At 34.3% G+C, this 13,737-nt stretch overlaps 1 protein-coding gene across 1 annotated transcript; it reads right to left on the reverse strand.

The window, feature by feature from the left end:
• Positions 1 to 8,887: 8,887 nt before the first annotated feature.
• On the reverse strand, positions 8,888 to 12,169 carry MS3_00011030 (uncharacterized protein; the record flags this gene model as incomplete). The annotated part of the gene is made up of 7 exons (XM_051219439.1): positions 8,888 to 9,161; positions 9,273 to 9,361; positions 10,412 to 10,730; positions 10,842 to 10,930; positions 11,670 to 11,751; positions 11,792 to 11,922; positions 11,981 to 12,169. The coding sequence occupies 7 exons, from the start codon at positions 12,167 to 12,169 to the stop codon at positions 8,888 to 8,890; spliced, it is 1,173 nt and encodes a 390-aa protein (XP_051065375.1).
• Between the last annotated feature and the right edge of the window lie 1,568 nt (positions 12,170 to 13,737).

Here is a 13,737-nt window from a genome sequence, read left to right on the forward strand (position 1 = left end):
TCAGTTGTTGATATTTATGACTTCAGTCTAATCAGTAGATATGGTAGAGCACTGAAGCATAACTGACATAAACACTTAGAAAATATTGTAAATCCTCGAGTCTAGTGAATACAGATTGAATGTTAAATTTCATCCACAAATTTATAACAGAATACAAATCATTTACCAAGTACAGAATAGAATACTTAAATTTAAGCCAAATTTTAGGTATATAGACTGCTAGTACTAGCTGACTACCTGAATTTAGCTAACTGATGAAACATTCTGCACTTGTAATTGATTGGTCAAAAGTCAAATAATCTACCACGTCATCAATTAACATAAAGCAGTTTATTTTATCATTTTAACTAATCTTTGACATCAGTTGAATAGTATCACAAAGAGTTTTGTGAAGATTGTTGTTATTTCAATAGTTGAAACCACCCGTCGATTGAAGCTAGACCACCATGGAAAACCTGGAAGCACTGGACGGCCGTTTCTTCCCAGTGTGGGACTCCTCGAAAGTGAGCATCCACGACCACGCCTCACGGGATTCAAACCCATAGTTGAATAGTTGAACAAAATACTTTCATCGATGACTCAATTTCTTTCAATCTCTTTCCAATTTATCCTTCTTCTGTATACATGTCATTTTTAATAAAGTGAAAAACAACTTATTACATTGTTATACTAAGTTTAAAAATCATTCAATCTCTTTCAATAACCAGTTGTGACAGAGTGCTTGACTGACAATAGCTTGTAAAATGACATCATAATATATTACTCAAATGAAACAGACTTCATAAATGATTGATCACTGAGTAGTGACATGTGTTAGGTTTGTCTAGTCATTTAGAGGTAAACAAATTGTTATGTGGTCACTAGTCTAAGTAGCCCAGCATCACGTATACTGTTCAGAGATGATAGGTATTTGGAGGTAGTCCTTGGAATATCCTCCTTGATCTACTGTTTATGCTAGTTGCCACTCATCGTTAAGAAGTAAGTGCAATCTTGATAGGGACTGTCGCTTCCTATGAAATTCCAAATACATTTAATGCATTAAGAAACTAGATCCATATTTAAAAAAGAATCGAGAATAACATAAGAATTTGAAAATATTATGACACTGACTACTTCGAAGAAGTGATTTTAATTTCAGACAATAACCTTTTACAATTCAAATTAAAGCATTCTAGTATTGATAATGTGTCAGTGTATATCAGGGGAACGGATTGAACACTTTCCCGAATTCATTTCAGTAACTGGAATAACTCTCTTTATTAGATTGTCAGTATTCACCAATGATCATTTGATACGAATACATACATATTTTGATATCACATCATTCATAACTGACAAATTTCAATTTATATCTCTCTTTATTAACATTAATCTATCTTCAGTTACTTCATTACATAATCGTCTAATGTGTTTTAATTCCATGATTTCTAATCACTATTTCAATTTTCTGGAACCTTCCCTCCCAAACTCTATATATTCGAAACAAAATTTTATGACCTCATTAACTCTAACGAAAGCTTTACCACATTATGTTACATATATTAATCCTTCATCGCCCTCTGTTGTATAAGTATGTCAATATCTATAATAACGTTGAATTTCAAATAATTTAGGTTGTAAGCAGCTGATGAGAACCTAACGAAATAAAATGAATTCATATTATTCTGCACCAATCTTTGTTCTTGCTCTATTTAAAATGCAGGAGAAGACGACCAGTGAAGCAGCAGCCTCAGCAGCAGTAGGTCTCAATATACACAAAGGGAAAAGCAAGATTCTCCGATACAACACAGCATGAACCAATCCAGTCACAAGTGACGGAGAAGATTTGGAAGGTGTAAAACCCTTTACATATTTGGGCAGCATCATTGATAAACACGGTGGACCTGATGCAGATGTGAAGGCGCGGATCGGCAAAGCAAGAGCAGCATATTTACAACTGAGGAACATCTGGAACTCAAAGCAACTGTCAACCAACACCAAGGTCAGGATTTCCAATACAAATGTTAAGACAGTTCCACTGTATGGGGCGGAAACCCAGAGAACTACGAAAGCCATCATCCAGGAAATACAGGTGTTTATTAACAGTTGTCTACGCAAACTACTTCGGACCCGTTGGCCGGACACTATCAGTAACAGCCTACTATGGGAGAGAACAAATCAGATTCCATCGGACGAAGAAATCAGGAAGAAGCGCTGGAAGTGGATAGGACACACAATGCGGAAAGCGCCCAAATGCGTCACAAGACAAGCCTTCACATGGAATGCTCAAGGCCAAAGGAGGAGAGGAACACCAAAGAACACATTACGCCGGGAAATGGAGATGGACATGAGAAAAATGAACAAGAATTGGGTGGAACTACAAAATAAGGCCCAGGACAGAGTGGGTTAGAGAATGCTGGTCGACGGCCTATGCTCCATTGGGAGTAACAGCCGTAAGTAATTAATTAAGTAATTAGTGATCACCTATAAGTATATGCATAGATGGATATTTGTTAGCGATGAAAACCAGGACTAGCGTTTCCTCATATTTGGGACTTGTCAGCTGGACGAACCTGCACCTCAGAATTGATGTTCTCTGTGGGGCTGGAACTCAGCACCGTTCACTTCAAATGTTGTCGTGTTATCCACTTCGAGCACCCTAATACTATAGCTAAATGATGCTGAGGAGTTGATCAACTAAGCTTATAAATAAACACTGTTATTTAACGACGAAATGATCAAGAAAGAACATTTTTGAAAGTAATAAACGCAATGGAAATAGTTTCATTATGATAAACAAACTAGGCATCTCATTCATAAAGATTATCAAAGCTTCTATGAAATACAATGTACTTGAAAATAACTCCCAAGCTGTAGTAGGACAATAAAGATTGAAATACTAATGTAACAAATAGTGATAGAATAACAAAACAAACATGATCAGTGAATCAATGGAGTAATCGACAATTAACGTTTATCATGAGCAAGTTGTGAAACTTGCTATTTTAAATCATGGTACTAATTAGTGGAAAGTAGTGTGATGTCACGTTTGTTGTAATAATGGAACAATCATTGTAAAATTCGATTGACTTCCTTAAATAGAACTAGAAAGATTGAAGGATGGAAATGAAAAGAAGTTCAAGGGGAATGATCTGAATTAGGATTTCTTTTACATTTGTATTTCCTGATTGTTTGCTCGATCTTCCATTAACAAATACAGTTTAGTTAAATAAATGAAGTAAATAACTGTATTGGAACCTGATTCTTCCTCTCCTGATTCATTCGAAATGAATGAATTCTTACTACACACATAACAATTGTCTATGTTCATTAGTGTTACAATACATCATTCTAGATGTGAAGCTGTTCATCTAACTCATTCTATGAAAATCACATCAACACAGTACTGCAATGACACGTCTTCGTAATTTCCGATATTCTGTATTGAAAACCACATCAAATAATATCTATCATGGTGTAGTCTGCATATGGTTTGTTTCACGCTCCTCATCATTTGTTCATATCAAACCTTTTAACCGAATGTTTATGTGAAGAAGTCACGTGCTGTTGATATTACTACTACACACCTAATTTTACAAACAATAATTTCTGTTGTATGTTATCTAGTATCCTATTGTGCTGCTTAACTTTGAAGAAGCGATTTCACTGTACTGAGAAGAGTAATCCAGACACTTGTCAGACATTGTTGTAATCATGCTTATGCATAAATATTTCATATCTTGTAAACAAATAATGGTAAGTTGTATATGATCAGATACAAATCATTCACCGAACATACACATTTCCCACTCTATGGGGAACGTTGTCTATCTGACGAATAGTTTATCAAAACTGTATATACATATGTATATTCAGGTAATTAAATTTTATAAAGATGTCAGTAGTTGATATCATGAGTCAATTGAAACTAGACCACTATAGGAAACCTATAAGCCGTGGACGGCCGCTTCACCATATTGTGGGACTCCACAGCGGTACGTATCTACGACCCCACCTCGCGGGATTCGGACGCATGACCAGTCGGTCTCGCGCTAAACCACTCAATTAATAACGAGAAATTCATAGTCTCAGAAACAAAAATGTCATTAAATTTGACACAGAAAGTAGGAGAATTTAGTTGAAATGTATTGTAAGCTAAGGATTTACTGTTGAATTACAAGCTTAATATTGAATGAAGTTATTATTGTTGCTAGTTACATTGATGAGCTAAATAAACGTGAAATTCAGTCAACACACAATACACAATACACATACAAAGATGAAATAATCAACACATAATGAACGTATTCATTAAATGTATCATTCCAATGACACTTGCCAACATCGTTTCTCACTCACCACATGAATTACAGAACACAAAACAATATGATTTGAATGAAATATATTCAATTATAAGTTATAAATTATGACCAATTGCTACACACATACATATAGTTGAGTAATATCAACACAAAATAGTGCTGCATATCAATGGAAGTAAGTAATGAGTATAAATTCAGAGAGGGTTCTGGGTTACAGAATTGAAAACAAAATTGAAAACAGATACGTGTAATAGATATGGAGGCACCAATTACATTTGCCGAATAAATTCAATCAATTCCTGTATCGTACTATTCTAATATTTTGCTGTCGTGGAACATTGCCATGTCCAATTCTACCACGCATGCTCTTTGAAAATTTGTCTAAAGCTTTCTTTCCGGATATTCGCTTACGCTGTGTATTACGACGACTATACTGAAAAGTATTAATAGAAATAGGTTGATCGTGTGTGCGTTGGTGGTGAACTCTACTTCTACTTGAACCGGTCATTAACAACTTGTGGTTGACATTCAACATTGATGATGGTGCACGCTGTGTATCATAACGCGTCGTTCGAAAACTCTCTTTAGGAATATTCTGCAGTTTTGGGCACAATTCACGTGATTTCACTTCATATGGTTTCTCATTATTCCAATTACCACTAAAACAGTCAACAAATATAAAACATCAGTTACATTCACTATGAGAACAACAACAAAGTGATTGCAAACAATACCATCTCTTCCAACATCATCAAGAGCAATCACTTACCCTGGACCATAATTACACACGATTGATAGACCGTACTTTGGACAACTCGCAACTCCACATCCAATGTCTGTGGTCTTGGCCCAAGCCATCTGAAACGGAATGTGAACAAGGAAATAATGTAATCGTTCGGTAGGCCAATTGCAAGGCATTTACACTATGTTTCAACATGACCTGTGTGTAAATACATTACCTATAAATGATGGAGATAATGTTGTCAAGTGAAGGAGATACACGTGGAAATTCCAGTATGTGTTGAATGAGTATGTTTACACTTGGTGCAGTTATGATAACTAGTTGAATTCTACAGAACACCCACTGATTCACTCAATCACTCAATCAATCACTCCCTCACTCTCCCACTCATTCTGTCTCATGTCAATCAACAGTCGAAATCATTTCACCCAACACAACATCGTCATCTTCCATCAATACACAATGAATTTCTGTTGAGTAGATTGTAATATTGTGTTTGTGTGTTCACACTAGTGTTGACACATTGATTAGGATTTGAATGCACTCGTCAGTCTTAGTACATGCTGGTCAGAGACAAATTTCCTTCCGAATCACCTCAACTCTCAACAAAACACACATACTCAAATATGATCAAGTGTTGTGGATACCTGTGTGCATAACTGCAATGATAGGATTACGTGTATTTACATGTGTTTTTCAGTCACTTCTGTAGAAAAGTGAAACCACTTGATTGTTATCACGCATTCGTGGTGCATTATAATAGGTGTGAATGGTGAGTGGCAAATGACTGTGGGTATATTGAACTATGTTGAATTGGATGAGAATGGACTTACTTGTGTGTAATGCAAACATTTCATACAGTCGTTGTGATTGTAGTCGTATAATTTGTGCTCATTGAACCAAGCATCTACTCCTCTGAATCAGAAAACAGTGAATTGAATAGAAATGAGCTTACGACTTAATGGTTGGATGGAGAGCAATATTTTGTCCAACCCAACGGAATTCATCCGAATGACGTTTGTCGTGTTGCAAGATGCATTTGTTCGCCAATTTTTGTGCTTGTGCAGCCAGATTGTAATTCCATTTCTACAAATAAGCGTTACGTATATTATTTGAAGAAATTATTGAATAGTGAGTGATTTACCAATGGTGACATGTATTTAGCTGGAGGTTGTCCATCAACTTTACAATTAACTAAATCCTGTCTGTATTTTTCATGCAGTTCGAGTATTTCTCGACTATTCGAATCCAAATGTTGGTTGCAAGATGCACTTTTAGAAAAGAACAATATTAGCGATAATATAGATGAAAGACACAGAAAATTTGATCGCATGTTTGTTGAAGTCTTTTCTTGATTATGCATTATGAAATGTTTTACGAATATATATACACATATATTTCTGATAAGTAAAGCGAATAAAATATAAATAAATAATATGTGTGAAATTTTCTGTACATTAACTATCAAGATATTTAGAATATTCACAAGAATTGCTCTCTTCTAGGTCAGTCAATCACTCAAACCGAACGTCACTCACTTACCGCATATTATCTTATGTTCCGATTGAAATTCTCTATACATAGACATTGAATGAGTTGTGTAAACCTATTGAAAAATAAACACATTTGATCTAATATCTGTCCATTGTGATTCATTGTGTCCGTCACATACAACCGATTATTGACATTTGTCATCGTGAACACTGCACCGATCACATTGTTTGTTAATTATTCTAACGGAATTTCACAATATTGAGTTTAATTACACTTGGTGATCAAAATATCTATCGAAGCATCCATCTATCTATTTATAGTGGTGTACTATCACAGACTGATATCACAATATACTCACCTCTAGATTGTGTAGTTGGTTTCATATCTTCACTCATTCCATTATTCTCTTAACCAAATCAGAATTTCCATTACGTGAACAGTTCTGAACAATCCACACTCATGAGATAATATTTGACATTTCAAAATGATATGATCATTGAATTTATTTATGTCTAATATAATCAGGCATTTTTACGGTGAATTTCGTTAAATTCATCGGGCTAGATTGTTTCGTCATTTTTTTACCGGTTCAGTTGTTGTCTTAATATGAATTATTTCAAAATTACCATGCTTTCTCTCTTTGTGGGTAGTAATGTTTGCGTTAATATAAATCGATTTTCATCGGTTGAGCATCAAATCTCAAACAATGTACCTAAACGAGCATGAGAATTGTTCCATAAGCGATCAAATACTGAAGATGGAAGATGTGTTTTTTTTCAAAGAGATTTAGTCAACGACTATTTTTCAAATGAGTCAATTCATACTTAGACCACATATTACAAGCTGATTCTTAATTTATCCATCAAGCTTTATCGATTAACATAGATTTGCGTTGAATTCACATTTCTCTTACTTTGTATAGCACTCAGATGATCTAGTAAAATTGTTACTTGACAATCTATAACAAATTTTATTGCCATTCTCTTTAATGACTTTTGTAATGAAAAGAGCTATATACAAGAAGAATATGTCTTTCAATAAATTCTCATCTTATTCTGTAGTTATATATTCAAATTAATAATACATAACAATAGTCTACTATGAGGGAAATATATCGTAATAAAAAATTACAGTATGCAGGTATAGCATAGAACTAGAAACGAAGGCTAATGACACAGTGAGTTGGAGAATACTGATCGTTAGCCTATACTTCATAAGTAAACAAAGGAGTAAAAATATGTAGATGTAAGAGTATTTGTAAAATGAACTAGAATTTTAACATTCACATGTCTTGAATGAATTATAAACTTGAATGGTACTGGATTATGCAATAAAAAACAACAAGATTTTAATTTATTAGTAATGATTGTTTAAATCTTCTCATTGACGTTTAAGATTGTCTAATATGTATCTTATTCAAATTGTCTCGACACTGCCATTCAGTCACAAAGACTGTAAATGGGGATGAATGATGGTTATTATTATTATTATTATTATTATTAGCTTTATTCAATATTATATTATTGGTACAATATAGAATTCTCAGCACAAAGTATTTCAACAAGTTTCCGTTTCTTTCTTCTTGGTCGGTCCTCGCGATAAATACTGAGTGATCGCCAGTAAGATGTTAGCAGTCCAGTAAATGAACATCTGAATAATGTACGTTCTTTTCGTTGTACATTGCTAGCAACCACATTCTCTCTTTTTGAGCTTTTTGTAACTTTGACAACGAAAGATTGTACACTTTTCAGAAAAGCAGCAGAATAGGTTACGCGATTAATAGACATAGTGATATATTAAAACAAACAAAAATAGATAACTTGTTGAAATATCTAGATGTCAGGAACAGGTAGACCAAATGCTCAAGCAGGCCGCCTTGATATGGTTAGTGATAGTATACGTATATTGTTTGACCGATTAAGAATTATGTGATGATTAGTAGTATTTGAATTATCGTATGAACTAAGAATCTCAGAAATAACGTAATCGGATAAAAAAAAATACTAGATAACCACAAACGAATGGACTGTATTTTGAAATTCATAATCAAGCATTCAACAAGTACAAAGGAATCATTCGTTTATTCATACACCACAAAATGATATGAGACAATTTATAAATTCATATGGCTGATTGTTATGAAATGAAACTGGAAAAGTTTATTTACATAGAATGATAACTATCTAATTTTCCAGCCTATATATGAAATTGAATATATTTAGGCATTAAATAACTAACGATTTCAGAAATATCGTTTCGCAAAAAAGAAGAAGAAAAACAGAATACATTTTGTACAATTTAGTATATATATTGCATTACTGATAATTATATAAATGAGGACAACATTGAATCAATGGGAAATATAATAACAAATAGAACCATTCATTATTATATTTGGCTCAGGTAAAGTTTTATTTAACATTTGAATGTTCATATGATTTCCATCATTTGAATTATTAACCTTATCCAGTGAAACGGTTTGATAATTCAACACATTTGACATAGTAAATTCATCCAACTGATTGATTGTTGATGGAACAAAAATCTCAATGTTCGTATTTTCAGCACTTGGGCAGAATTCACGTGATTTCACTTCATATGGTTTCTCATTATTCCAATTACCACTAAAACATTCAACACAATATAAAACATCAGTTACATTCACTATGAGAACAACAACAAAGTGATTGCAAACAATACCATCTCTTCCAACATCATCAAGAGCAATCACTTACCCTGGACCATAATTACACACGATTGATAGACCGTACTTTGGACAACTCGCAACTCCACATCCAATGTCTGTGGTCTTGGCCCAAGCCATCTGAAACGGAATGTGAACAAGGAAATGATGTAATCGTTCGGTAGGCCAATTGCAAGGCATTTCCACTATGCTTCAACCTGATGTGAGTAAATACATTACTTGTAGATGATGAAGATAATGTTGTCGATTGAAGGAGATACACGTAGAAATTCCAGTATGTGTTAAATGAGTATGTTCACATTCGGTGCAGTCATGATAAATAGTTAAAATCTACAGAACATTCAATCAATCAATCAATTGATCGATAGATCAATCAGTCACTCTCTCTCACTCTCCCACTCATTCTGTCTCAGGTCAATCAACAGTCGAAATCATTTCACCCAACACAACATCCTCATCTTCCATCAATACACAATGAATTTCTGTTGAGTAGATTGCAATATTGTGTTTGTGTGTTCACACTACTGTTGACAGATTGATTAGGATTTGAATGCACTCGTCAGTCTTAGTACATGCTGGTCAGAGACAAATTTCCTATCTGTTGTTTTCCACCGAATCACTTCAACTCTCAACCAAACACACATACTCAAATATGATCAAGTGTTGTGGATACCTATGTGCATAACTGCAATGATCGGATTACGTGTATTTACATGTGTTTTTCAGTCACTCCTGTAGAAAAGTGAAACCACTTGATTGTTATCACGCATTCGTGGTGCATTATAATAGGTGTGAATGGTGAGTGGCAAATGACTGTGGGTATATTGAACTATGTTGAATTGGATGAGAATGGACTTACTTGTGTGTAGTGCAAACATTTCATACAGTCGTTGTGATTGTAGTCGTATAATTTGTGCTCATTGAACCAAGCATCTACTCCTCTGAATCAGAAAACAGTGAATTGAATAGAAATGAGCTTACGACTTAATGGTTGGATGGAGAGCAATATTTTGTCCAACCCAAGAGAATTCATCCGAATGACGTTTGTCGTGTTGCAAGATGCATTTGTTCGCCAATGTTTGTGCTTGTGCAGCCAGATTGTAATTCCATTTCTACAAATAAGCGTTACGTATATTATTTGAAGAAATTATTGAATAGTGAGTGATTTACCAATGGTGACATGTATTTAGCTGGAGGTTGTCCATCAACTTTACAATTAACTAAATCCTGTCTGTATTTTCTGTGCAGTTCGAGTATTTCAAGGCTTTTGTCATCCAACGTTGTTTGCAAACCAGTGGAGGGTTGATCGTTTACATTACCTTCACTTGAACCGATCGATGACAACTTGTGGTTGACATTCACTATTGATGATGGTGCACGCTGTGTATCATCACGCGTCGTTTGAAAACTCTCTTTAGGAATATTCTGCATTTTCGGGCACAATTCACGTGATTTCACTTCATATGGTTTCTCATTATTCCAATTACCACTAAAACATTCAACACAATATAAAACATCAGTTACATTCACTATGAGAACAACAACAAAGTGATTGCAAACAATACCATCTCTTCCAACATCATCAAGAGCAATCACTTACCCTGGACCATAATTACACACGATTGATAGACCGTACTTTGGACAACTCGCAACTCCACATCCAATGTCTGTGGTCTTGGCCCAAGCCATCTGAAACGGAATGTGAACAAGGAAATGATGTAATCGTTCGGTAGGCCAATTGCAAGGCATTTCCACTATGCTTCAACCTGATGTGAGTAAATACATTACTTGTAGATGATGAAGATAATGTTGTCGATTGAAGGAGATACACGTAGAAATTCCAGTATGTGTTAAATGAGTATGTTCACATTCGGTGCAGTCATGATAAATAGTTAAAATCTACAGAACATTCAATCAATCAATCAATTGATCGATAGATCAATCAGTCACTCTCTCTCACTCTCCCACTCATTCTGTCTCAGGTCAATCAACAGTCGAAATCATTTCACCCAACACAACATCCTCATCTTCCATCAATACACAATGAATTTCTGTTGAGTAGATTGCAATATTGTGTTTGTGTGTTCACACTACTGTTGACAGATTGATTAGGATTTGAATGCACTCGTCAGTCTTAGTACATGCTGGTCAGAGACAAATTTCCTATCTGTTGTTTTCCACCGAATCACTTCAACTCTCAACCAAACACACATACTCAAATATGATCAAGTGTTGTGGATACCTATGTGCATAACTGCAATGATCGGATTACGTGTATTTACATGTGTTTTTCAGTCACTTCTGTAGAAAAGTGAAACCACTTGATTGTTATCACGCATTCGTGGTGCATTATAATAGGTGTGAATGGTGAGTGGCAAATGACTGTGGGTATATTGAACTATGTTGAATTGGATGAGAATGGACTTACTTGTGTGTAGTGCAAACATTTCATACAGTCGTTGTGATTGTAGTCGTATAATTTGTGCTCATTGAACCAAGCATCTACTCCTCTGAATCAGAAAACAGTGAATTGAATAGAAATGAGCTTACGACTTAATGGTTGGATGGAGAGCAATATTTTGTCCAACCCAAGAGAATTCATCCGAATGACGTTTGTCGTGTTGCAAGATGCATTTGTTCGCCAATGTTTGTGCTTGTGCAGCCAGATTGTAATTCCATTTCTACAAATAAGCGTTACGTATATTATTTGAAGAAATTATTGAATAGTGAGTGATTTACCAATGGTGACATGTATTTAGCTGGAGGTTGTCCATCAACTTTACAATTAACTAAATCCTGTCTGTATTTTTCGTGCAAATTGATTAACTCTCTACTTTTATCATCTAGGCTACCATTTGCATAAATCATATTAACAAGGATGATTATTATATGTAGGACGTATTTTGCTTTGTGTTCACGTAAGTACATGATGATAGTGTTTTATTCTGCTCATGGTTTTCCGAATAGTTCGTGTTTATATATATTATCTGTATGTCATTTAGTCTTCATTCACTACCTTTTTCGACATTTTTATATCCTTGAATGGCAGTTTCTTTCTTCCTATTACAGTTTTTCAATAACGACTGGTTAAAAATGCTTTATTTTTTTCCATTTGAAATATCCGTTTTATTATGAGTGAGTTACATGGATATGAATAATGGCAATCAAATGATATACTCACAGGTTTGAATCTACAATTTATTTTAAGTGTGAATGATTGAAACTTCCATAGTTTGAATAAACATTCACTTCTATTCAGATCACATTACAAAAATATTAAAATATGAGTAGGTCGTTCGAAGACGTTTCATCTCGTTTTGAGACATTCGAGAACTGTGCAAAAAACTTTCCGGAAATTAAAACAATTTCTTCTTAGAGTTTCGTTGATTACAAACAATTATTTACACTTTAAAAAGCCAATTACACGTTGCGCATAATCATGGATCTGTTGAACTCAAACATTAACACCGTTGGATGCTAGCTCAGTGCTCTACAGAATAAAAGGTCACGTGAGACACACAAGGTCCTGAGTTCGAGTACCTGATGAGGAATCGTGCATATCCACTGTTGAGGAGTCACATACTATGACGAAACGACCGTTAAACTGCTTCTAGGTTCTCATTTCTGATCTAGCTTAGATCGACCCATGAATTTAACTATCACTGTACTACAGTATACACAAATCCACATTCTGGTAAAATTATTTCAGTTCACATATTGCTTAGTGGCATAGAATGTCACACATTAGTAATTTCAATGAATAAACGAAATCTCTCAAACAAATTCGTCCAAACTAATATTGTTGTAATGTACACAAATGTTCGTTGGATATAGAGAATCCCAGACAACGAAACTATGAAAGCAAATTCAACATTCTTCCTGTTAATTAAAACTAGTTCAAGCATAATTAGCTTACAATAATTAGCTCACAGTATAATAACGTGGAATTGATAAGGTTTCACATATCACGCATTGATTATCTATCTCATCTATATTATCATCTGTATTCATCACTTTTCACCTGTTCTACAAGGTATAATTGAATGAATGACTGTTTCTTATTAGAAGGCATTTATGGCACTGGTCAGGTCACATTTCCATCTTATATGACGGATTCAATAAACAAGATAATATTGTTTGACTAATGGTGGTGATTCTTGTTCAACAGTCCATCCATTTTCTATTTCAATATAATGATTATTCAGAGTGAAATTTATTTTGATTTGCCTGTGTTCATATTTTATTCAATATAACATTAATTGATTTGAATGTGATGTTTCATTCAAGATGCATCATTCATGTATTGTTGAATGAACATGGACTATGCTGAGTATGACATGTAGTGTGTGATTTTGTTATCAGTTTGAATATTCTTCATATATGTGATCTCATTCTAATGAATAATCGAAATGGGTGTATGAATGAATATATAGACGAGTGGATATTCAACTCTAGTTGTTGTTGTCTTGTTTTGATGTTATGAAATCTTCAGTTAT

Source organism: Schistosoma haematobium, chromosome 6 (genome assembly GCF_000699445.3).
Source record: "Schistosoma haematobium chromosome 6, whole genome shotgun sequence".
NCBI classification, from domain to species: domain Eukaryota; kingdom Metazoa; phylum Platyhelminthes; class Trematoda; order Strigeidida; family Schistosomatidae; genus Schistosoma; species Schistosoma haematobium.